The sequence below is a fragment of the Schistocerca nitens genome, chromosome 2 (assembly GCF_023898315.1).
Source record: "Schistocerca nitens isolate TAMUIC-IGC-003100 chromosome 2, iqSchNite1.1, whole genome shotgun sequence".
NCBI lineage: Eukaryota > Metazoa > Arthropoda > Insecta > Orthoptera > Acrididae > Schistocerca > Schistocerca nitens.
The window spans coordinates 20,998,826-21,026,318 of record NC_064615.1 but is presented as its reverse complement, the minus strand read 5'-3'; the positions used below and the strand labels follow the sequence as shown (position 1 = coordinate 21,026,318).

At 40.8% G+C, this 27,493-nt stretch overlaps 1 protein-coding gene across 4 annotated transcripts in view; it reads left to right on the top strand.

Annotated features, from left to right (window-relative positions):
• The window catches only part of LOC126235680 (E3 ubiquitin-protein ligase RBBP6), a 400,367-nt gene that overhangs the window by 230,359 nt on the left and 142,515 nt on the right, over positions 1 to 27,493 (top strand). For all 4 annotated transcript variants that reach the window (XM_049944411.1, XM_049944412.1, XM_049944413.1 and 1 more), the window contains 2 exons: positions 4,433 to 4,511; positions 10,200 to 10,511. In XM_049944411.1, coding sequence (XP_049800368.1) covers positions 4,433 to 4,511; positions 10,200 to 10,511 — 391 coding nt within the window. The remainder of the gene's footprint in view (positions 1 to 4,432; positions 4,512 to 10,199; positions 10,512 to 27,493) is intronic.

The window sequence follows — 27,493 nt, the reverse complement described above, 5'->3', positions numbered from 1 at the left end:
ATCAAACTACAGACTGATTTTACTTTTGCCAGCAGCCCAAAAATTTTAGAAAAAGTAATGTACAGGCAGCATCTCAACCATCTGACCACAAATAACATATTATCAAGAACACAGTTTGGATTTCTGAAGGGTCCTGATATCGAGAAGGCTATATACACCTACAGTGAAAATGTACTTAATTCATTAAATAACAAATTACAAACAGCAGGTATTTTCTGTGATTTGTCAGAGGCATTTGATTGTGTGAACCACAACATCCTTTTAAATAAATTAGAATTCTATGGTGTCACGGGCAGTGCTGCAAAATGGTTAAAGTCATACCTCGCTAACTGGAAACAAAGGGTGTCAGTGCAAGGGACTAGTGAATTAAGTCATCAGTCATCATCAGAATGGGAAGAAATTACATGTAGTGTCCCACAAGGATCCAACTTAGGGCCATTGCTTTTTCTTGTGTACATTAATGATCTATCATCAGTTACACTGCCAGAAGCAGAGTTTGTTTTGTTTGCAGATGACAGAAGTATTACAATAAATAGTATGTCGAGTGTAGTACTAGATAGATCTGCTAATGATATTTTCATGGATGTTAATAAATGGTTTAAAGCCAACTCACTGACATTAAACTTCGAAAAGACTCACTATACGCAATTCAGAACCTGTAAGAGATTTCCACCCAGCATATGCATAAAGTAAGAAGAGCAGATAGAAGAGGTTGACAGTCTTAAATTCCTGGAATCACAACTTGATAATAAATTCAGTTGGGAGGAGCACACCACAGAACTGCAGAAACACCTTAACAAATCTGTATGTGCAATTCGAGTGTTAGCTGACATAGGCGACATAAAAATGAAAAAGCTTGCATACTTTGCCTACTTTCATTCCATAATGTCATATGGCATAATATTTTGGGATAACTCTTCAAGTCAAACAAAAGTTTTCAGAGTCCAAAAGCGTGTAATACGTATTATTTGTGGAGTAAATTCACGGATGTCCTGTAGAAACCTCTTCAAAGAACTGGGTATACTAACTACTGCCTCTCAGTATATTTACTCCTTAATGAAATTTGTCCTAAATAATCTGCACAAGGGCTTAAAAGCACTTACTTTAGTTCAAAAAGGGGTCCACTTCTCAGCAACATTCATCTTCAATAATTTGCCAGCAAACATAAAAAATTTAGTTACAAATAAAGATCAGTTTAAAAGGAGCCTGAAAGACTTACTAGTGGCCAACTCCTTCTGCTCCATTGACGAATTTTTTTAATAGAAACAAATGATGTATATATTCATACTATTAGTATTGTTATTTCAGCTAAAAAAAAAGACATGTTCCACATCCACGAGCATCTCCTCAGCACGTATCTGGATCTATGGAACGAAAAACTAATCTAATCTAATCTCACAGACCTACTACACTTACCCCACACTCCAAAGCTTCCTCCCACCACCACAAAGAATCCAGAACCTAAACAGACCCTTAACACACTCGTGAACCCTTCCTTCAGAAGTCTCAGCCCCACAGAAATATCAGTCCTTCCCAAAGGCCTCTTATATTGCCCCACCTCCAAATGCAATCGTGCAGGAATTGTTAAAGACCTTCTCTACTTCTCCCAGTCCCTACAGTGGAAACTCTATTTCGGCACCAACCCTACCAGTCAGACTCAACCAAAGACCAATATTGAACCCTGTCTAACTCTGTTCACTCCTCCATCCAACTGTGATTCCCCCCCACACCCCCAAATCACCTCCCGTTAACTTTCCAAAATTTCTGAACCTCCAACCTTGCCTCACCACCATTTCCCAACTTCCTCAATATGCAAACTACTCTTACAGCCACAGAAAGAACCACAGTCCACCATCTAAAAACTGATCCTGACATAATCCTACCTGCAGAAAAAGACTCCACCACTGTTGTTTTGAACCACAGAGATTACCTGGCAGAAGGATTCTGCCAGCTGTCAGATACTTCCACCTACAAAACTTGCTTCAGCGACCCCATTCCAGAAATCGAACAGCATCTCCAGCCACTACTCAAATCCTTAGGTCCACCCTAGAACCTCTCCCCAGAGTCCATCTCTCTGCTCATCCCTACCACTCCCTCTAGTCCTACCTACTACATGCTTCCTAAAAGTCTATAAACCCAACCACCAAGGACGCCCTATAATGGCCGGTTACTGTGCCCCCACTTAGAGACACTCTGCTTCCGTAGACCAACACCTTCAACCTATTACCCGGAACCTAACCTCCTTTATAAAAGATACCAACCATTTCCTCCACCGACTTTCTGCAGTTCCTGTCCCTTTACCATACGGTGCCCTGCTCATCACTATTGATGCCACCTTCCTTTACACTGACAATCCTAATGCACATGGCCTTACTGCTATTGAACACCTGCTTTCCCAATGCTTGATGGATTCCAAACCAACAACCTTCTTCCTAGTTGCCACAACCAACTATATCCTCACCCACAATTACTTCTCCTTTGGAAGAATTACCTACAAACAAATCCGGGGTACGGCTATGGGCACCCCCATGGCACCATCCTATGATAACCTATTCATGGGCCATCTAGAAGAATCCTTCCTAAAAACACACAATCCTAAACCTGTCACCTGGTTCAGATTCATCGATGACATCTTTGCGATCTGGATCGAGGGTGAGGACACCCTATCCACATTCCTCCAGAACCTCAACTACTTCTCCCCCATTTGCTTCACCTGGTCCTACTCAACCCAACAATCCACCTTCCTAGATGTTAACCTCGACCTACTAATAACCTCGACCTACTAACCTACTAACCACCAGCAGTAGCTCCACTTCGGCAGCTGCCACCTGTTCCATACCCAGAAGTTCCTTCTGTACAGCTACCTGTGGTTGTTGTTGCATCTCTCAAAATATAGTGAGAATCTCACGGAAGCCTTCACACACCATGATTATCTTCCCAATCTTGTACAGAAACAAATTCCCATTTCTTATCTTTCCAGTCTCCCACCATCTCCCAAAGTCCCACTGTCCAGCCACAGAGGAGCTTTCCTCTTGTAACTTGGTACCATCCAGGACCGGAGCAACTGAATTACATTCTCCGCCAGAGTTTCGACTACCTCTTGTCGTGCCCTGAAAAGAGAAACATTATGCCCATTATCCTTCCCACCCCTCCCACAGCGGTATTCCGCCGTCCACTGAACCTACACAATATACTTGTCCATCCTTACACAACTCCTGCTTCCAACCCCTTACCTCATGGCCCATATCCTTGTAATAGACCTAGATTCAAGAAGTGTTCCATATGTCCTCCCACCACCACCACCACCACCACCACCACCACCACCTACTCTAGTCCAGTCACAACCATCACCTTACCCATCAAAGACAGGGCTACCTGTGAAACCAGTCATGTAACCTACAAGCTAAGCTGCAACCACTGTGCTGTATTCTATGTGGGCATGACAACCATCAAGCTGTCTGTCCACATGAATGGCCACTGACGAACTGTGGCCAAGAAACAAGTGGACCACCCTGTTGCTGAGCAAGCAACCAAACATAAAATTCTTCACTTCAGTGACTGCTTCACAGCCTGCGCCATATGAATCCTTCCCACCTTTTCTGAATTGTGCAGGTGGGAACTTTCCCTGCAATACATCCTACGTTCCTGTAACCATCCATTAGTCACTGCTCTCACCCATCCAGCCCTTTTCCTGTTCCCATTCCAGCACTACGCAGCTGTCATTCCACCATCACACCCAGAATTTCGCAGATTCTGGGATGGGTATTTTTATGTTCAGGTTTTTAATGTTGCATAATACTAACTGGTCTGAATGGGGGGATGTTGGAGGTCTTTAATTTGTGTAATTAGCTGCTGATTTTTTATTGAGTCTTTTTCACTGTGTGTATATGCCTTGGCATACTAGTTAATGTATATGCCATGACTTAAATATGCTTGTTTAAAAATATTGTATTTTCATTGTTTGTACAATCTTAACAATTGAAATAAGTTTGTCTTTGTAGTCTAGACTGTTTGGAGTGTATACACCTGAATGAGAAAGTGTTAACTAATGATGATGTGTTTACTACTGCCAGCAAAAATGTCAGCACAGGCATCAATGAAATGATTTTAACGGACAACTTACTTAAGGTATACACTAAAATGACTGAATGTTTCTGTATAGGGTTAAGTTTCAATTCAGAATGTCACTGACACAACCAGCAAATAATCCTCGTCACACTTCAGATTAATGCACAAGTAATAGCCTGCATCTTGTGATGGCAGCATGCTGCCCAAATGCACCATGCTAATAATTGTTAGTAAAAAGTGACGGAAGCATTAAAACAGATATATATTTCATAAATTTACAGTCACTGATCTCAGTTTATTCCCTACAACATGGATAAATTTAAATATAATGGATTTGACGACCATCTCTTTGTTCTCTTAACAGGCTATCGTGGAGGCCACCTACACCACCAGCCACCACCCCCAGGTTTAGGAAGAAATGTTCATAATGGTAACCAGGCAGGGTAAGTAAGGTTTATTTCAATTTTTGTCTTCTTGACAGAATCAAGTATCACAATTTGTGCTATTTATAAATGTATTTTTGCGTGAAAATGTGTTCCTACCATCAGTTGAATGTTCTTCTCTTGCTGTAAACAGTGTGGTAGTGTTTTCTGTTCACACCAAACAGCCATGGTAATATTATTTTAATTAAGGAAAAAGTAATGTGATAAGTGTAAGTTCCAATTATTTTCTGTCATTGTTTTTATGGAGGTGGTAATAAAGTTACTAGCACATCATGCATATTAGTTAAACAGTGGTATGGAACAATAATTGGAGTATTAAGCCAAGTAATAGCATCTGTGTGAAAGCAGCAGTGCAAAGACAAATGGAAACCTGGAGAAATATGATGTAGAAACTAAGTTTTATAAAGGAAAAAGGCATGCTTACAACAGGAATTACGTGACTGGACTGTAGTGCACATCAGTGAGAGGATGACTGTACTTCACATAGCTTCTCATGTGCAAACAACAAATTTTGTCTAAGTATATGTTTCAGTGTCAGTTTTTTTGGAAGTGCCATAGGGTTTTGTCTTTCTGGCTCCCAGCATGGCTTCAGTGATTAAAGGAAAAAACGGTGGTGTTTATGTATCTAAAAGATCGTATGCCTATATGTTTTTTGTCAGCAGTCTGTTACAGCCTAAATTGTCTATTGCATGTAGATATAGGTCCCTTAACTGAAGTGTCCGGATAATGTGTTTGCAATTGATGAATGAAATGGTAGGATGAAGTGGAGGCCTTCCCATATAAGTTTTCAGACTCATTCGTTATGTACATGAGTTAGATAAAAAATACTGTCAGCACTAATTCATAACAGACTTCATTGATATACATTCACCATATCATGTGCCCTGAAAGTAATAGCCCTACAGCTCGATCACCTTCCCCCTTACAGGTGGACGCTGTCACACATCGTCAGTGCGTCCATCTGTGTTGTTGTCTTGCACGTTCTGCCCTATGGCATGAATGAGTCTTCTCTTGTGTTGTAGTGCATGCACAAAGAGGTTCCTTGATTTTGGCAAACAGGTTGTAATCACATGGGCTCATATCGGGTGAATATGGTGATTGTTCCAGGATCTCCCACCCTCACGTATGCAGGCACTCTTGCACAGGGTTTGGTGTGTGGTGTTGTGCATTGTCTTGGAGGATGATGGGATGCAGTATTGTGGCTTATGATATCCATTGGTTAATCCTATAATCCTGCATCATGTTGTTGTATCACAGGGGCAGTCAGTCACTGCAGGTTACTACTGCAATTTCTTGTGACATTAGCTTTGTCCCGCACTGAGTAGAAAGCGGCAGCATATTCTAGCACTGCATCTCATCATTCTAGATGACAATGTACTGTGCCATATGTTGAACCCATTGCAGGAACTCGCTGTATATGTGAGTGTGGAAAATATTGGAATAACCATTGTATGCACCTGATATGAGTCTGTGCAATTACTACCTGTTTGCCAGAATGAAAGAACCTCTTTATAGCATACATTACACTACAAAACAAAAGAAGACGTCATCTGTGCCTTAGGGCAGAACTTGCGAGACAGTGACAGAGATGGATGCACTGAGGTGTACAACACCTTCCATCAGTGTGGGGGAAGGTAATCAAGATGGGGGACGATTATATTGGTGGCATATAATATGGTGAACTTCTATCAATAAAGTCTTGCATAAGTTAGAATGGTGTTGCCACTACTTTTTATACAACCAGAGTGTGTTTGAAGGTGGTCGGTCACCTAATAGGTCCCCAGTATGTATGTATGACATGTATCAGGTGGCATCTGCAATGATGCAAGGGACTTAGCTCTAGAAAGACTGCAGTTTGTTCAGGTATGTAGTTGTTGTGCAGTGTGGAAGAATTGCAGTAGATGAGTGTCCACGTTTTTAGACCTGTTAAAACATTCACGCAGCACTCCATTTATGCCGCGGGCAACACAACACGGGCCACTTCAGACTAAATCACTGAAGTCAGAACTTTAGAATCGTTGTATTTTAAAGACTCTCGAATTCTACAATCGAACATTGACATAGCATACAAGCCACTCTTGACTAAGCCTGTAGATGCCAACAAGATTTGGAAAGTGATTATACTCACCATGCCCTAGATCAGTTACTGCATTCTTCAAACCTTGCATTTCAAGCACAACTCAGTCCAAGAACAACTTCCTATTCATTTTCGACAAAATCATGGAAAATTCCTCACTGACGAAATAATCAATACAATTTGCTCCAGGTATGTATTGATCACAACGTTCATAAACATTTCCTGACTCACATGTAGTAACATGTATGTTGACTCAGTGATTCAAGCTCACAACCTCCTTAGCTCCTCAATAGGGACTGACTCGAGACTCCTTCAGCACCATAATTGAACCATTAATTCAGATAAATGTAGGACACTGCCATTATTTTGTGACAATTAAACTAGAGGATCTCTTAGACATTGGTTGCTCTTCTAGGGGCCAGCTCACCCATGATTATCTCTGGCGCACCTGAGCTCTGCTGCCAGCCAGTGATGTGTGGATGATGTTTGCTGTCTCTGTATGAATAGTTGCATGGCTGGACACAGTACAGAGTTTTTCTAAGACATATTCATCAACATAGACTTTAGTTACAATGAAATGATATAAATCACATCCTTCTGCTTGACTTATCTTACTTCTTGAGTGTGTAAACTGATACAAAAATTCTGATCTGTTACAACTGACATGGACCATACCTCCAATCCAACAGATCTTTCATTCCCTCTTGAAGTGGAGAGAGTGAGCCCTTGTAGAAATTAGTTTTTTGAGCCCAGTGTAATTGATATTGGGACAGGGGGATTCTAATTTGGAATAAAAACTTGTCTCATGGCATGATATTTTAGAACTTGTGGCCAATACGTAGTCACAGTAAGGAGTATGCAGCCTGTGGTACAAGTAAGTCTCCACAACCTCATACTAAAGGAATGTAACAAGAAAAACCTAAAACTGAAAGTGAGTGGGTTATGCCAATCTATTAACAGCATAGTTGCAGTTTGGATGGCTTTAAACAAAGGAAGGGAATGTGATATACTACTTTTGGTCGCTACAGCACATAGGAATGGAACAGAAAGAGAAAGCCAATAGTGGTCACAAAGGAATGTGAAGGCGATACCACACCACCCCCCAGCACTTCATAAGCACACTGTTGAGGAAGAAGATAAAGTTGAAACATACAACCTATTTTTACTCAATCCTTCTCTAATCTGCTTTTAACTGGTAGCTCTTGAGTGACAAGTCACAGCTTTTAACTTTAGTCATTTTGCTGTGACCTTCAGCTGCTAGAGTCACATGAACTATGCACATGAAAAGTCCAGCAAAGTTATGCTTTAACAGCATTGGTGATTACTTTTTATTAAATTGTAACCAATTTAAGAATTTCTATAATGATACCAATTTTGTAGGGAAGTTAACCGTATTCTAATGCCTGTCCTAAATACTGTAAAGGGTGCCCTGATTTTCTGCATTGTCTAGTGGATATAATTGAGATCAATTACCATAACACTTTAAACTAACTCTTCTTACATGAGTTGTCTTAAAATAACATTGTATTATCAACAAAATAACAGTGCCAGTATTCACAATTGGGACAGGAAACAGTTCAATCGTACCTTGTGTCCTTTCTGCCTGGAAAGACATGTTGTTGTTGTGTTGTTGTTGTTGTCTTCAGTCCTGAGACTGGTTTGATGCAGCTCTCCATGCTACTCTATCCTGTGCAAGCTTCTTCATCTCCCAGTACTTACTGCAACCTACATCCTTCTGAATCTGCTTAGTGTATTCATCTCTTGGTCTCCCTCTACGATTTTAACCCTCCACGCTGACCTCCAATGCTAAATTTGTGATCCCTTGATGCCTCAGAACATGTCCTACCAACCGATCCCTTCTTCTAGTCAAGTTGTGCCACAAGCTTCTCTTCTCCCCAATTCTATTCAATACCTCCTCATTAGTTATGTGATCTACCCATCTAATCTTTAGCGTGCTTCTGTAGCACCACATTTCGAAAGCTTCTATTCTCTTCTTGTCCAAACTATTTATCGTACATGTTTCACTTCCATACACGGCTACACTCCATACAAATACTTTCAGAAACGACTTCCTGACATTTAAATCTATACTTGATGTTAACAAATTTTTCTTCTTCAGAAACATTTTCCTTGCCATTGCCAGTCTACATTTTATATCCTCTCTACTTCGACCATCATCAGTTATTTTGCTCCCCAAATAGCAAAACTCCTTTACTACTTTAAGTGTCTCATTTCCTAATCTAATTCCCTCAGCATCACCCGACTTAATTCGACTACATTTCATTGCCCTTCTTTTGATTTTGTTGATCTGTCTTACGTCCTCCCTTCAAGACACCATCCATTCCGTTCAACTGCTCTTCCAAGTCCTTTGCTGTCTCTGACAGAATTACAATGTCGTCGGCGAACCTCAAAGTTTTTATTGCTTTTGCAGGCAAGTGCTCCACTGACTGAGATACCCAAGCACAGCTGATGCCTGGTCCTCACAGATTCAATTCTGCCAGTATCTCATCTCCTACCTTAATCTGCCAGGAAGTTTCATATCAGCGCTTACTCCATTGCAGAGTGAAAACTTCATCCTTGAACATCCCCCAGGCTGTGGCTAAGCCATAAGCAATATCCTTTCTTCCAGGAGTGCTAGTTCTGCAATGTTCGCAGAAGAGCGTCAGGGAAGTTTGGAAGGTAGCAGATAAAGTACTGGCAAAATTGAATCTGTGAGGATGGGTCGTGAGTTGTACTTGTGTAGCTCAGGTGGTAGAACAATTGGCCACGAAAGGCAAAGGTCCCAAGTTCGAGTCTCTGTCCGGCACACAATGTCAAGCCAATTCATATGCCTAAAGAAGTTGTCTGGACTGGCCTGACACCGCTGCAACATTTCTGCGGCTGCTGAAAATTAACTACGACAAAATATTCCTCTCTATCAGTATGTTGTGTCAGTTTGTTTTGGATCATCTAGCAATGTCCTATTATACTATGGTGCAGGGATTTCCGTGTATTACCAGATTCGCTGGTGTCTACCTGAAACTAATTCCTAACTTCATTTTTTCAGTATAAGAATTAAAACACCCCGACTCTGTCTCATATATCGTGTCTAGCATCAGCATATTGTTTACGTGTCGTACTCGCACATATTGTTACATTGTTTTGCTGATAATCGATAGGCTACTAAAATAACTTCCATTGTCATTTACTGAGTGAAAAAGGAAGTACCAATAAGCAAATTTAATATTGCACTATGAGGAGAAAAGCAATAGTATGAGTGTCATGATCCTATGACAGTGCATAAGATATTTTCTTGGAACTATAAGAACACATGTCTGGGCACAAACATATCACTAATTTGTCATTGTGGCATCAACCTTTTTTGTATGAGGTTCTGTTATCCAGTATTTTATTTCATTAATTTTTTTAAACTGTCACATTTTTTATGCGAGTTAGTTGATTTTTAATAATCTACTGCAAACAAGACAGTGAGTGCAGCCTGAGAGCTGTTGAAGGTATTATTCCAGTAAAAAAAAACTTTTTATATTTTTTTCACTGGTATGTCTTGGGGGGAACATTATTTCTTACTAAGGTGTGCCAGATATAATTCGTTAATACTTTTTTCATTACAGAGCTATAGAGGACCCTCTGGAAGCATTTGAGCGCATGTTAAGAGAAAAAGATGACAGGGATAGGAAGCTGCGGAAGACAAGGCGACCATCTCGTTCTCGATCTCGCAGTTTCACACCAAGATCTCGTAGTACCAGCACACGCAGCTATACGAGATCACGTTCGCATTCACGTACTCCACACAGTCCACGCTCTAGGACACCACGATCTCGGACCCCACGTTCAAGGACACCCAGAAAAAGGTCGAGGACAAGAACAAGAACAAGGACGAGAACGCGATCACGCACAAGGTCACGATCATTTACAATAAGCAGGTAGGTGCTAAAAATTGTAAGAAATGTAGCTTTAATAAATTACGAAATCCATTTTTTTAAATAATGCATGAAATGAACAAAAGAGTTACAGGACATTCTTCTTAATCATCAAATTGTGGTAGGACAGCTGTAAAAAGTGACCAACTGTTGCCTCAGTTCAAACTTTATACCACTTTCCCTTTTCAGCTTTAATCTTATTCTAAGCTTGGATGTACAACTATTTGCTTAACATTGAACTAGCATGGGTAAGTGGTAATTCGTGTCTGCCCCCGGTAGCCGAGTGGTCAGCGCGGCAGAATGTTAATCATAAGGGTCCGGGTCCGATTTCCAGCTGGGTTGGAGATATTCTCCACTCAGGGACTAAATGTTGTGTTGTCCTAATCATCATTTCATTCCCATCAACACGCAAGTCGTCGAAGTGGCTTCAAATCAAAAGACTTGCACCAGGCGAACGGTCTACCCAACGGGAGGCCCTAGTCACACGACGTTGTTTTTAGTGGTAATTCGTTACTGCATTTGAATTGGTATTTCAGATATGATACTTTTACTTCCAGCAAATGTACTCAAATTATGGGGAAAGTAAGTAACTGAATACAAGCATGCACATAACTGCCATAGTTATTGGGTTTGTCCTTTATTCCCAAAATTAGGTATAAGTACTAAGTGTGGTGTGAAATCTGTTTTTCCATTTTCAAAGTACTGACTGCTACTCTGATAGTAAACATAATGTGTGGTGTGCAGTGCTTCTTTTTTCAAACAATTTTTGTTACTTCTGTTGTACACATCAGTATATGTTACCTAGATGCATTTCTTCTTTTTGAACTGGTTCCACTGGAGTATTATGTGTGATAGTATCGCACCATGCCGCGTTTTGTAGGCGGTCCCTCTTCCGTTCTCTAAGTTGTTTCTTCTCTTGCCTTGTACAGTATCCTGACTGTCAGGAAACCGCCATTGTCTTTGCATGTGTAGATGGATATCATCAGAAATTCATATTGTTCAGGGAGCCCAGATAACATCCTAGTTTTGTGGAACATCACACTTTTCTGTCTGTGTTGCTCACGCTAAGATAGAGATTTCAGTGAGCATGATCCTTGAATTCGTGTGCTGTAGCTCAGAAATTTTAGTTTCAACTTTATCTAGTCTAGTACAGTGCGACACATGCAGTACAGGGAGCTAAGCCACACTTTAGCTAACCTGGATCTGATAGCCCCCCCCCCCCCCTTTTTTTTGTATGCAGACCTCAGCATACAGATGAGAGTATGGTATCGTTAGATTAAATTAGTATTGTAGTGGCATGATGACCATTAAGGTACAAAAGCAATTCATAGATAAAGGATCAGTAAGTACACATCATGTGTAGACATCACAGTGCAAAGAATGTAGTGTACTGTCAAGAACAATAATAATATTTAGGTTAAGATGTTTTTCCCCCTTTGTTTTTGTTGTTCTTTGAATCTGTTTTTATTATTTTTAATCTGTACTTCCTTTTTGTCCATACTTTTCCTAAAATCCTGTCAATCTTGCATTTTGCATTATCATTTTATTGCATCATTATTTGGTGTATAAATCTCTTGAATTCCATTCTTGCGATATTTCTTTGTGCTGAGTTGAGTCAAAAGGTTTTTCTGCTACTACACTCAAGTGAGTCTGTCTGAGATGAAAGTAAACAAAACATGAGTATTCTCTGTAAGTACCTCCAACAACAATAAAGAGTGTAATCTAAAAGATGTAGATCAATTGATAAAGAACTATTCAGGTTTTTATGTTCCTAATTCACACTGTACTATATTCGTGAAGTACGCCACTGGTGAGAGTAGGGTAAGAACAAGAACATGACACAAGAGTTGTATGTACAATTTGCTTTGTTAAATTAGCTGCACCAGTTGTTGCAGTTATGGGACGGTTTCTTACCATATAATGGACTAAAGTGCCAACTGAAGAAAACAAGTTATACAGTTTAATTTGTCTTTTACAACCGTAATAAAAGTCTTTTTAAGACCATACGTGGTTTGCTGTTTTTTTTTTTTAAATGCCTAAAATAAAAAATGAAATGCATAAGATCCTAATGAGACCGTTATTATAGTCACAAAAGATGGTAGTAACCTATACAACTTTACAACTACTGACTACAACTGTGGAAAAAGAGGTTAAAAAGCAAAGGAAAAAAAAACATGTATTAAAAATGGGTGACACAACTACCTAAGAAAGATCAACTTCTTAAGTGTGTAGAAAAGCTAAGAGAATGTAACACCTCCAATTTATGTACCTCGACCCGATCCGGATCTGAATAGCAGCCCAAATAAATATTAATTAATGTGACCGTATACCTAATGGGGCTGGCAATCGGATTTGGCTGCTACGGAGTTGTTACATTCCATTTTGTCTTTCTCAAATGCTGTAATAATGAAATGTCCGGTGACAGGACAAGAAGAAACGCCAACTCAGCTTCACTAATCAAGGACCTATATTCGTCTCAAAAATACAAAAGGAAGGAGACAGCCACTGCCTTCGTCATACATTTTTAATTACGGCTAATCTCAGCACAGGCTTCCTCGCTATTCTTTATTGTCACACGCAAATTCATTCACTGCAATCCAACACTGCAATCCAAATGATGCCGGCGCGGTAGACGCGAAACCACAAATATCGGCACAGAAATATCACTGATCAGTATCGTAATTATACTTCTTCACTTTCCCGTGTTATTTTAACACAAAGGGGTTAAACCGCGGCGATGGCCACTCCCTTTGTTGGTAAAACCTTGCATTACAGCAAAAGGCCTCCTCACGACTCGGCCTGCAACCTGGGAACTGACTTCAACTCTACACTCGCTCTCGCAACCCAACACTATCGATTGTTTGCCCTATCGACCTGTGCCGAGTGCAGACTTACAGTAAGGGCCTACGGACCCCTTACATCCCCGCCCTCGAAAACTTCTTTGGTGCCTCTGGCGTAAAAGAATCGGCAAGGGAATTAGACATTGCTACATCTGAACAAAACACATATTGTAAATAATTAATGAAAGTACAATTCACCAAATAATCCCTCGACTCCGGTAGTGGGCTGCCTCCACAATAATTTCTACAAAAGGTTATTACATCTCATAAACATGGCATTGTCCAAATTACAATTTTTTATCAAACAGCAATAGTCCTCTATAGTCCAATATTGAATGAAACACACAACATACAATCAAAAATTATTACATGAACACATGACATATGAGCTATTATATTACAAATTAGTTGTTACAGGTTTTTTTACACCCATTCTCAGGTAATCGTCGATATGAAATATAAAGTTCTAGTTATAATACATCAGAAAATACAATGCAAACAAACATTCCCCTTTTCCAAATGTCTGTTTAACAGCTAAATGTTCTAACATGTCTTACCTAACTACATCAAGGAGCTTGAACACTCTCATTTCAGACATTTGCCCTAATCGAGTTCCCCTTCCTCATCTGGGTTATCCCTGTTCTCGTGTGAGTAGTACCTTTTTATGTTTTCCACATGTTCCTTACCATGCACTCTCTTTGTCCGTGCATATTCCAACTCCACAGTGTTAGGATGACCAATTTTTATAATCCTGTATGGTCCCTTATAAACGTGGTTAAATTTATGTATTTCAGAGTTTATTTTCTTTGATTTTGCATGAACCTTTACTAGTACCAGGTCTCCCACTCGGTAAGTTATCGGTTTCACTAGCTTGTCGTGTCTTTCCTGTCTTTTCCTAGCCTTCTCCTTCATACTTAATTCCACCAGCTCCAATTTCCTTTCCCAGGTCAATGATCTTCCTGGTGGGTAGACTAGCAACTCACGAAAAATACTGTCGGGTTCTTGATTGAGCAATGCTTCACATGGTGCAAACCCTGTAGAATCATGTGGGAGGTGATTCCTGACCCGCTCAAATTCTTCCAGATATTCTTTCCATGAACCATGCTTCCTATGACAGTATGTTCGGCATAAACGGTTCAATTCCTTCATTGTTCGTGCTGCCGGGTTAGAAGCTGGCCTATACCTAGAAATGGAAATTTGCTCTATTCTGTGCTCATTTAGCATCTCTGTCCACTCCTTTGACCTAAATTGTGACCCATTATCACTCAAAATTCGCTTAGGAATACACACCTTTTGAAAATAGTCTTTCTCAAAATGGTTAATGATGGCTCTGCTAGTGGCTTTCTTCAACGGGTAAAATTTTATGTACTTGGAAACCAGTTCTTCCACTACTAAGATTTGTGTGTAATTCCCTCGTGAGGCAGGAAGTGGCCCAAAGAGATCCACTGCAACTATGTCCTTAATTGCTGTTGGTACAATTGGATGCATATATCCTTTGTGCTGTACTGTAGTCGTTTTAGATTTTTGACAGGTGCCACATGTACTCAGTACCTTACGTATACGCCTTCCCATGTTGTTGAATGCGCAATCTAACTTCAACTTTTCCAGACACTTCTTCGGTCCATAATGCACATTACTATAGTGCGTATACCAAATTAATTTTTCTACCACATGCTCAGGCACACAGAGTTTCCAGTTCTCCTCACTCTCCTTGTTTCTTTTATAAAGTATCCCATTATGAATATAATAAAATGTGCGAATTCTTTCCTCTCCTGCACACCTGTATTTGGTTTTAATTGTCTTTAATTTCTTGTCCTCATTCTGTTCCCTGCGCACATTCTTTAGGAACTTCCTTATGAATTCTTCATACTGTACTCCTTTCATCAAGTTAACTCTAACTCCTTCTCCTTCTGGCCTATCCACCAACACTCCGCTCGAGTCAGCTGGTAATCTTGATAAAGCATCAGGTATTATATGTGTTGCTCCTGGTTCATAAATTATCTCGAAGTCATAGTCCTGTAATGCCAGGGCCCATCGCGTTAGTCTGCTATGCTTCAACTTGCTTGTGGTCAGAAATGTAAGGGCCTTATGGTCAGTCACTACTTTCACATGCCTCCCGGCCAAATAATACCGGAAATGCTTAAACCCCCACACAATTGCCAATGCCTCCCTTTCAGTAATCGAATATTTCCTCTCCCAAGCATTTAAACTTCTGCTACTGAACGCTATTGTTCTTACACTCTCACCATTTCCGCTCCTCTCCATTTGGTACAAATGTATTCCTAGTCCATAGTCAGAGCTGTCTGCTCCTAAATAAAAATCCTTGGAAAAATCCGGGTGGTACAATATATCTGCACTATATAGTGCTTCCTTGATATTCTCAAACTCGGTTTGGCACTCTGCACTCCAATGCCACGGCATCCTCGCCTTGGTCAATTCCCTTATACTCGGGGCATTAAGTACAGATCCTTTGACAAATTTTCTATAAAACTCACAAACCCCAAAGAATGCTCGCAACTGCTTCTTACTATGGGGGGTCAGAAAATTTCTAATAGCCTCCATTTTACTAGGATCAGGATAGATACCCTCCTCGGATATTATATGGCCCAGGAATTTTATCTTTGATTTGCCAAATTCCGACTTGTCCAGGTTTACAGTTACCCCTGCGGTTTCAAAAGCTGCCAAGATTGCATCCAATCTATTCAAATGTTCTTCCCATGATTCGCTTGCTATCAAGAGGTCATTCACGTAGACGGTGACCTTTTTAAGTAACTTCTCGCCTAGTATCTTATCCATCGCTCTTATGAATTCAGACACTGACACATTAAGCCCAAATGGCAACACTCTAAATTGATAGCACCTCCCTCCATAAGTAAATGCTGTATACTGGCGGGACTCTGTGGCCAATGGTATTTGCCAGTAACCAGCAGTTAAGTCGATACTACTAAGCACCTTTGCTCCTCGGAATTTTTGAATCAGTTCTTCTATAGTCTCAGGTTTGTCCCGCTCCGGCTCGATGATCTTGTTCACTGTTCGTGCATCCAAAACTATCCTCACCTTTCCATCCTTCTTATCAACAACAAATAGGGGGTTGTTATATTGACTGTTGGCCCTTTCTATAAACCAAGGTCCATCATCCTCTGTATCTCTTCATCTACTGCTCTTCGTTTCGCCTGGGGAATGGAATACTGTTTTATATTGAACGGTTTATGGTTCTTTATCTTTAGCTTACACTCCACCCCTTTCATGATACCTGGCCGTTGAGAAAATACCTTACAACGCCTGTATAATACTGTGGCTAATTTCTTCTTAGTCCCCTCATCTAGGTGTGTCATCTCCTCCAACTTTTTACTGATCTTATCCTCTTTATGTCTATCCTCTCGTGCTAATCCCTCAAGGTATATCAACACTTCTTCTTCTAGTTCCTCTTCATGTACTAAGTGACTTGCGGTGGAGTAGGTCCTCAATTGCTGCACACTGATGACTTTTGGACCAGTATTTCTTCAAGAATTCCTCTTCAAACTGATCATAACTAGTAGTCCCTTCCTTCTTCCTGACTCCCCAAGTGAAGGCCTCACCTTCCATTCTATCTATTGCAAATTGAATCTTGTCTGAGTCTTTAAGATGTGCTGGGAAAACTCCTTTTAACCATTTCATAAATATCATTGGGTGCAACCCTCCTTTCGGTCTAAATTTCTGCCCTTTATTATTTTGGACGTACCGATTATCACTGCTCATCAAGGTAACGACTCTACCTTCCCCAACGGTTAAAGTGGCACTGCTAATTCGTTTATAAATTTCTTCGGTTTTGCTCTCCAGTTGTTGCACTCCCTGTTGTAATTGCCTGACCTCCATTGCAACCCTCTTGTTATCCTCTTCTCGTTGCACGGCTATAGCATTTCTCAGATTGACAGCCAGTTGGTTTTGCCTATCTCCTCTCCCCTTAACCGCATCATTGCATTGTTTCTGCATCTGCGTCACCTCGGCGATTCGGTGATTGCAATTTGTTTCCACTTCGTTGATTCTTTCTCCCAATTCGGCTTTCGTTTCTTCAATATCGTCTTCCATCTTTTTTGTCAACTTTCCTCCCATCTTCTCCACGTCTCCCTGGACTTGGTCTACGCTCTTCTGTAGCTTCCTCTCTCTCTCGTCGATGTCCATCTTCAGTCGTTCTTGTAACTCCTGCATTTCCTTCTTCAGATTACATTCCATCTTCATCTGCGATGTTTTGATCTCTTGTGCTATAGTTTCTTGTAAATCTTCCTTTAATGATTTGCGGAATATTTCTTCCCTTTCTCTAGCTTCTTGTAAACCCTTCTCTAATGATGCGTTAGTTTCTTGTAAATCTTCCTTTAATGATTTGCGGAATATTTCTTCCCTTTCTCTAGCTTCTTGTAAACCTTTCTCTAATGATGCATTATTTTCTTGTAAACCTTCCTTTAATGATTCTCTGAGACCTTTCTCTAATGATTCTCGGGATATTCTTCCCTCTTCTCTAGTTTCCTTAACCTCCTTTAGCAAGTCTGCCAACACCGACCACATATCGGCACCCTCTGTAGCTGACTTATTTCTCGTCGTTTGTCCCGGTGTCTCGGGATAACTAGTTGAATGTGCTAATGGGCTATCTAATGACAATCCATAACCACTGATTCCTGAATCATCTCTGTCTTCCTGTCCTATCCTTTTCCTTTCAACTACTGCCTCACAAACCTGCTTATCTTCAGTAGACATGTTTGGTTTATTTTTAATGCACAGGCAAGTAATACAGAATAACCTCTAGTAACCCAAAACACTCCTAATAATCGCGAAACTAATCAAACAGTAACTGCAGTATCTTCAGTTAATCCCAAATTGATACACTACGTATGGATACTGAACATAACAACTCCCAAAAACTAATAATTTCAAATATCAATTCTCACATACACAGCTTATGTAAAATGTTCTAAATCACACCACTCATAAAATCTATAAATGTAAAATCCCCAAAAACAATGAGCATATCTGTATAATTACCATTTAGACAACGCAGTATGCATAAATAAGTACGCTATATTTCAGAGTATGTTTCGCAAACTTTTCGGAAATTACTGTAATTGGGCACTTTTTCCTAATGTGTAATTCAGTTTACAATTGTTTATTTACCGCGAAGACTACACACTACAATTTAATGTTATGCCAACCAGTCGTCTTCACTCACCAACTGACGTTACCACGAGTCGCGATGTTTTGACGTTTGAAGTGGGCGTGGCGCTGTACTGCCGCCGGAGCCGCGTGAAGTCGCGCTGAAGATCTGTGGCGAGTCGTCGTAGTTCTCCGTCAGCCGCTCCGTGGCGCTGTAGGCGGGCGTAGTTTGTAGTTCGGCTGCTAGATGCCAGGTCGGCGCTCGGTGTCTCGAAGTCGCACTGCTCGCTGTGGCGGGACGTCGTAGTTCTCAGCCGGCCGCTCCGTGGCGCTGCAGGCGGGCGTAGTTGTAGTTCGGCCGCTAGATGCCGGGTCGACGCTCGGTGTAGTGCGTCTGTGCTTCAACTACTCCTTGCACAGGTAGTTGGGATGACGTGTGAAATCACCTCGCAGATCGAAGCTGTTTGGCGCAACTGCTACACGGGTCTGCGTGACGTCACTCAACAATTGCGACGCCACATGAATTGTCGTCCGCATAACAGTTTATGGGTCCACTTGAAGCTGTCCGATTTTCACTATTCAAAAAGCAATTTCAGTCAAAATATTACCACTAAACACTTCTTTAAGGCTTTCGTGACGAATTCTTAGTTTGTTTTGCTATAGTAATGTTCACACGTGTCTTTCTTTAGTGTTCACTTTTCACAGTTTTTCGTGCGGATTTACGCGTTTGCACACTATAACACAGTTTATTGACACTATTATTCTTATCTAATATGGCAAGGAAAAAGTTTAGTCACAGTCGTAAGATGCTATTACTTCGTATTGTTCAAAATGCACTGTTTCTTGTCGCGATTTTAAAGTTTATGCTCTGTCTCGATCCAAAATTGGAAAAAAAAATATTTTCTCGCGTTAAGCAAGATAAAATTACCTATTGTTCTTTACTATTCGTCCGAAAATTGCACTTGTCCTTTCACGGTAAGCCAAGGGTGTAACACCTCCGATTTATGTACCTCGACCCGATCCGGATCTGAATAGCAGCCCAAATAAATATTAATTAATGTGACCGTGTACCTAATGGGGCTGGCAATCGGATTTGGCTGCTACGGAGTTGTTACATTCCATTTTGTCCTTCTCAAATGCTGTAATAATGAAATGTCCGGTGACAAGAAGAAACGCCAACACAGCTTCACTAATCAAGGACCTATATTCGTCTCAAAAATACAAAAGGAAGGAGACAGCCACTGCCTTCGTCATACATTTTTAATTACGGCTAATCTCAGCACAGGCTTCCTCGCTATTCTTTATTGTTACACGCAAATTCATTCACTGCAATCCAACACTGCAATCCAAATGATGCCGGCGCGGTAGACGCGAAACCACAAATATCGGCACAGAAATATCACTGATCACTATCGTAATTATACTTCTTCACTTTCCCGTGTTATTTTAACACAAAGGGGTTAAACCGCGGCGATGGCCACTCCCTTTGTCGGTAAAACCTTGCATTACAGCAACAGGCCTCCTCACGGCTCGGCCTGCAACCTGCGAACTGACTTCAACTCTACACTCGCTCTCGCAACCCGACACTATCGATTGATTGCCCTATCGACCTGTGCCGAGTGCAGACTTATAGTAAGGGCCTACGGACCCCTTACAAGAAGAAGAAAATATATCAGCAGAGGAGCTGTAGCAGGTGCAAGAAATGTTTGCCTAACCTGAAGATTTCATTGAATGCACAAATTGCTAACTGCATATACGACAGGCAGTGACTTGGGACATTCTACTCACACTGTACCTTGAAACCAAACTGGACTCATTTGTTGCCAATATTGATTCCCTAGGACCAAGAGCTTCAGTTTCATCTTTGCACAGACATCTAGCACGGGACGGGGGAAGCCAATGCCACACAGATTTTTATTTTAGTGACCAAGCCACAATTTTGTTTCTCTTGTGAGGCAAATGGCCATAAAATATGCATTTGAAGCATAAAATACCAGCTTGCAAATACGTTAAAGGACTGAATTTTATGATTTCAGGGGGAAAAATTGCTAGAGGACACATTGCGATCTACACTGCTGTTGTATTTTAAAATTTGTTAAAACAGTGACAGATCAGAAATTGACAGAATAGTTTGTTTACAATGAGTTTTTTTAAAAAAAACTTTTGAAGAAAATAGGAATTTCTCATGAAGGATTTCTTTGGATGATTTTTGTGATTTTCATTGAAGCCTAATGTAATAACAATGCCTCATAGTACTTCGTTCAACTTTTAGTAATTAGTCACCTTGTACCCACCCGGTTAGCCATGCGCTCTAACGCACTGCTTTCCGGGCAGGAAGGTGCGCTTGGCCCCGACATGAATCCACCCGGCAGATTAGTGTAGAGGTCCTATTCTGCCTCAGTTACAGTATGTTGGCGATTTCTGTGCAAACACTTTCTCCACATATGCGTACACCATAAGTACTCTACCATGCAAACACTGGGGTTACACTCGTCTGGTGTGAGACCTTCCCAGGGGGGTCCATTGGGGGCCAAACAGCACAATAACCCTGGGTTCGGTGTGGGACAGCAGTGGGGTGAGTGGACTGTTGTGTGGCCTGTTGTGGGGTTGTGAACCACTGAGGGCTGTGGCAGGGACAAAGCCTCTCCTTCGTTTCTAGGTCCCTGGTTCCATACAATACAATACAATACAATACAGTACGTCACCTTCAGAAATTATTGTTTACAGTTTGTTTGCAGAATTTTGTTGTGCTCATATTAGTCTGCAGAGAATTTTTTATAGGTCAAACAAAATACATCGTTGCTGTCCTCACATAAAAGGAGAGGATCAGCATATCACCTACTGTGAAATAGTGGCCTCCTTAGGCTTACAAAAGACTGTGATACATTTGACATTGCATTAAATTTTGACTGTGAAAAAGAGCTGACCGCTCTGGATTCCATGCATTTTGTTGTGATCAGAGCTCAAAAACAGGTTTGTATCAGTTGGCGTAAGGAACCACTTGGGGAGGGGAGGGGGGGGGGGAGGGAGATATTGTGGACCAGGATTTTTGTCTTGTGGAGAAGCTTGGAGAAGTTTTCAATTCATTTCGAAAGCATGTGCAGTGCTCTTGCAAGACAAGTGTTCGGGTTTGAGCCCTGGGGCCTGACGCAGTTTCAACATGTCACATTGTTCATTCTTAATTTTTGTTCACAACTTCAAGGAAATTGTTTTACAACAAAAAAGGAGTAGTTCAAACTTTGACATAAAAGTGTCTTATCATTTCCTTTCCCTTTTGAAGCTACTAGTATTTTCTTAGTTCTTTGATAACTGATGTCCAGGGGACACAATAGCTACGTGCTAGTTTCATACTGTGAAGGAATGGGTAGAATCAGCTTAGTGTTGTAAACATCTTTCTACTCATACAGGTTATTTAACACCATTCGGAAAACATTGATCAGATAGAGTATATGTGTGTGTGTGTGTGTGTGTGTGTGTGTGTGTGTGTGTGTGTGTGTGTGTGTGAACACTGAAGACGATGTAAAACATGTCTATTAATTTGGAAAAACTACTGCTTGGGGCATATCTGTGAGAATGTGGAGATGCGTTATGAATGAGGAACATGACGCTGACAGGATGAGGAGAAAAATTAAGCATGAAACTTGATGAAACTTAGTAAATTGTTGTATAATGAACAATCTGTGGTGTCCATAAAATAAATAATAAATGCTCTAGCATGAGACTTTGCTTACAGTTTTGTAAGATATTATGAATTTTTCAGGCAGCAGCTCTGTGTTTTTGTGTGTGTGTGTGTGTGTGTGTGTGTGTGTGTGGCGCAAATGCGCGCGCGCTCTAGCCCGAGAAAGAACTGATTCCAAATGCTTGCATGTTTCTTGTCTTTTGTTTGTGCCTGCCAAATGACTTACATTCTACCATAAATTTTCTACTGTAACGGAAAAAGAAGTTATTCATGAACAGCCATTGCAGTTTTCAAGATTCAGAATTTTAAGTCTTTTGGACATGCGTGCACGTCCAAAATAAGATACTACTGCAACCTACAGCTGTATGAAATACAAGAAATATGTTCGCAATTGTGAATATGATGAGACTCCAGCCACACAGTTTATTGGCTACATGTGAAAATTTATGCCAGATGAGGACTTGAACTTTATTTCCCGCTTTACACAGGCATTCGCCATAATCACTTTGGCTATCCGAGCATGTTTTGAGGACTGATCACATGTTACTGTGTGTCCACGTCCTGGACTCGCACAGTTGCCGTGATTCTAACGCAGGAAGAGACTGAGTTATTATTGTTGCAGCACTTTCGTAGGCATGTAAATACTCTTTGCAGTGTCTATGTTTAACAGTCTACTGTGTAATGTTCTTCGGATATGCATGCATCTGTGAAGAAGCAGACACTGAGAACCACAGTTACTGTGTGAGTGCAGGATGTGGACACAACATACAGAGATTTGGTTTGTCCTAAAGCATACTCGGGTAGCTTGAGTGGTTACGGTGATCGCTCGCATAAAGTGAGAAATCGGGGTTTCGGTCCTGGTCAGACAGAAATTTTAATACGTCGCCAGTAAATTATACAGTTGGAGTCTCACGATATTCACAATTGTGAATATGTTTTCTTGTATTACCTTCTTTTGTGAAGTGTTATACGCACCAGCCTTTAATAGAAAGTGAGGTACTATCGTGAATTTTGGTTACAACAATGTGTTTTTATTAACCCACTGTCCAGCATCAATATAGTGGTGATCTGGGTCAAGCTTGCATGGTAGAAATTTTTCTTGCTACAAGTGTGTCGCACAACTCTCTGCTAGTTCAGTACTACCTCTGGCATTATGCAGGATGGTTTTTCTGCTTGTAGTTAATTTATTTTTTTTCCCATCGTTATAGCTGTGTTGTTTTCTCCTCATTTATTATGATGGCAGGTGTTGATGAACAGTGCACAGCCATGATTCTGTACTTATTGCTTGGGAATAATGTTACATAAACAGTTTTGATGTTGAAAACAGCTTACAGCGATGACACCATGGGAAAACTAATGTGTACAAATGGTTTTCTCATGTCAAAAATGTCAACATGTTGATTAATTTTTTTTTACTCATTCCGTACATCCACAACTGCCCAGACAGTGAAACATTATGAGGAAATGTATTTATTTTTGCTGAAGGACCAATGACGGACCATTGGACATAAGGTAGAGTTAACTGGATTGTCTTGGAACATGCTTCAGCAAAAATTAACAGATTTAAGAATGTGAAGAGAGTCTGCCTTCGTTTCTTGCAGACTTCTGACAAGTCAGCAAAAAGAACAATTGAGGGGTAGTGTCCTGTACTTTGGAAGAACAATTCCAAGCTGATACAGAATTGTTTTTGAGATCTTTACTAGTGAAAAATCATAATGCTAGGATTTATGACCGTGAAAGCAAACAACAGAAAGTGGTGAATGTCAGTGTCACATTGCCCAAGGAGTGAAGTTGATTTTGAAGACAATGCTTATATTGTTATGAGGACAATAGTGCATTCAAAGTTTATTCCAACACATCTGCCTGTTAATAAAGTTTAAACCATGTAAAATCCAAGATTGAATAACAGCTATGTGAAAAGGATAGATTGCTACTCGCCATGATGTAGAGAAGGCAAAATGGCAAATAGGCTGCTGATAAAGGATTTCTAGACATTGTTTAGCTATTGGACTAAGTCCTTCCTGAAACGTACGCAAAACACACACACATTCACAAAGGCGTAAAACAAACAAACAAACAAACAAACAAACACACACAAAACCATCATCATCTCCTGATGCTAAGACATGAGCGTGTCTGAGGTGACTGTGATCCCCACTGGGTTCATAGTGGGTTTACAGAAAAGACATGGGGACGGAGTACTATATGCTAGTACTTCCAGTGGAGCATGCAAGAATGTGATTGGGACAAGATGGTGGACAGCTTTGAAAGGATGTGTGTAAGGAGAGGCAAAGAGGAGAGAAGAGAAGAGATATAGAGGAGGGCAAAGTACTATGCAGGTGTGCTGGTGGACTATGATGCATGTGTATGGCTTGTGTGGGAACATGGAAGGTGATGATGAAGGCAGGGGGAGGACGGGGGCCAGTGAAGATTGAGGCTAGGGGGTTTGTGGGACTGAAGAATATGTTAACAAGGAGAGTTCATAAAAGATGTTCTTTGATGGGAATAACCCAGGTAGCACGAGCTGTGAAGCAGTCTGAAGACGAGTGCATCATGTTGCACAGTGTGCTCAGCATCTGGGTGTTGCAGCTCTCTCTTGACCACAGTTTGGTGTGGTCATCCATATGGACAGAGAGCTTGTCAGTGGTCATGCTCATGTATAATGTGGCACAGTGGGTGATGGTAAGTTATTAGGACTGCTTTCATGGGTGCTAGGGTGGTGTAGGAATAGCTGTGATGGGACAGTAGTAGAAGGTAGTGGCAGTTTATTTGGGATAGATGTCGTACCTAGGTCTGTTGCAGGGGTATGTGCCAAGCAGCAAGGGGTCGGGAGTGGGGGTGGTATCAAGACAGAGAAAATTACTGCATAGCTTGGATGTCTGGTGTAATACCACTGTGGGAGGATATTTCTCATTTCAGGGCACAAAAAGATATAGTTCAGATTACATTGGAGAACATTTTTTCCAGTCCTAGGTGGGACTCAGTCACGGGGGAGTTGTTCCTTTGTGGCCTTACAGTGGATATGTTGGTGATGGTAGTAGGTGACTGGGGAGAAAAAGTCCAGGAGATCGGTTTCTGGACAAGGTGTAATTTGGGTCTGTAGAGGCCTCGGTAAGAGTTCTAGCATATTTAGAGAGGGACTGCTCTTCACTGCAGTTGTTATGACTATGGTTGGCAAGGGTGTGTGGAAAAGACTTCTCGTGTGGAGTGGGTGACAACTGATGGAGTGGATGTAATATTGAGTGGTTTGTAGGTTCGATCTGTACAGAGCTAGTGATGTAGCAATCCTTGATGTGGAGATCCACATCGAGGAATGTGTGACTTGTTAGGCTGAGGAGGACCAAGTGAAGTGAAAGGAGGGAGAAGTTGTGGAGGTTCTGGGGAATTGTTTACAAAGATGTTCTCATCCTTAATCCAGATCATGATGTCATCAGCTAATCTGAATCAGGTGAGGGGTTTGGTATACTGGGTGCCTGGGAAGGATTCCTTTAGATGACCCATGAATGGGTTAATATAGAATGCGCAAGTGTCAGTTGCTGCACAACTAGTTTGTTTGTAGGTGTGCCTTTGAAGAAGAATTAATTGTGAGTGAGGATATAGTTGGTTATGGTAAGCAGGAAGGAGGTGGTAGTTCTGTAGCCAGTTGGGCTTCTGGAATAGTAGTGTTCAGTAGCAGTAAGGCCATGGGCAGAGGGGATGTTTGTATAGAGGGAGGTGACATGGACAGTGATGGGCAGAGGGGATGTTTGTATAGAGGGAGGTGACATGGACAGTGATGAGCAGGGCACCGGGTAGTAAAGGAATGGGGACTGTGGTGAGTAGCAATCTATCCTTTTCATACCATACGACTTGATCTGTGGCAGACTGGGTATTGGTTTTCCTACCAGGACAAGCCTCCAGTTCATGTACATCTCGGCGAGCCACCTTTTGGCCAAAAATAGTGCGAGTACCATTTCCCATGTACCTTAGTCACCTGATCTGGTTCCTTGTGATTTCTCTCTCTTTCCTAGCATAAGGAACAGCAAGGAAGAACTCCAATTTGATTATGTAGATGTGGCTGAGGGAAAAAGCCATGGAGGAGCTGCCAGTATTCACTTCAAATGGGTACAAAACATGCTACCAGCTATGGTTTTACCAGCTGGACATATAATGGCCAAGGCTTTGAAGGTTATAAGGTTGTTTTGTAAAAACAAATGGGGCTGTACACACTCAGTAAAACCAGCAAGAAAATATTTGTTAAGTTCAACATTGAAACCATTCTTAGTGATGGACATTTGTATGCTATATTGTCTGTATTGTGTAGATTTAAATGTAACTAAACAGCTGTGATATGCTGTGAAAGAGGAACAAATCTGTTTGCAGTGGGTACTGAAACCAGCATTTTGGACAACAAATATTCTATTGTAGGTGAAAACTTTTATTTTCTAGTAGAGCAAATTGTTAACATGATCACAGAAAACAAAACTGTCATTAAGTTTCAGAGCAGTATAGGTGTGACAGCGGTAATGTTAGTATGAGCAATGATATTGAAAGCGCTACACAAGTACTACATCACTTGTACGTGCCATTTGATATTCTCATTTATTGCAAATAACTGGAGGGTCCTATTTCCTACCTCCCTCCCTTCCGACCTAAAACTGTTGTCTTACATAGGTGCACAGCTCTGAATCTATGCTTCGACTTGCTGATTACAAGTCAGCACCTTCATGTTGTCAATTCCTCTGATTTGATCTTATCTCTATTTTTCCATCTATAGAACAAACAGTCTGCAGTTTTAATGTGTGGCTCATGATTTATTCTGCTACCTGTCTACTGTGTATGAATTACGATCTTCAAGTGTTTTCTTCTGGGAAGTTTTCAGTGATTGCTAATATTTATACTTTTTAATCAGTAGTGTTAAACAGCTTCTGTTATTGCCTTATTATTAATTTTATGTTTATCATTAATTTGATTATCATTAAGAGTTATGAAAAATTACAGATTTAGCGCACTGTTCGAACTGTGCAAATACGAAGTGCAGGTAATCTGTTTGTTGCAGTTTTTACTCAGTAGCGCTATCAGTGTAGTCGTCATAGGAGAGTGGTATGTTATTTTTTGCAACTGTTACCAGATATCCTACAAGGGTGATAGTGTCACTACATGTGGTATTCAGTATGTATTTCAATACAAAAATCACGTTGGTGTTGAAGACGTGTACAGATGGGTTATGTACGTGAGGATTACAGGATATTTTCTTCAACTTATGGCAGAAGAATCTAGCTTGTTATGATTTTACTTTATCTTGTTCTGCTTAATCAAGTGTTTTGTTATCATTTCCTTTGCCTCCCTTCTCCCTAAAATAT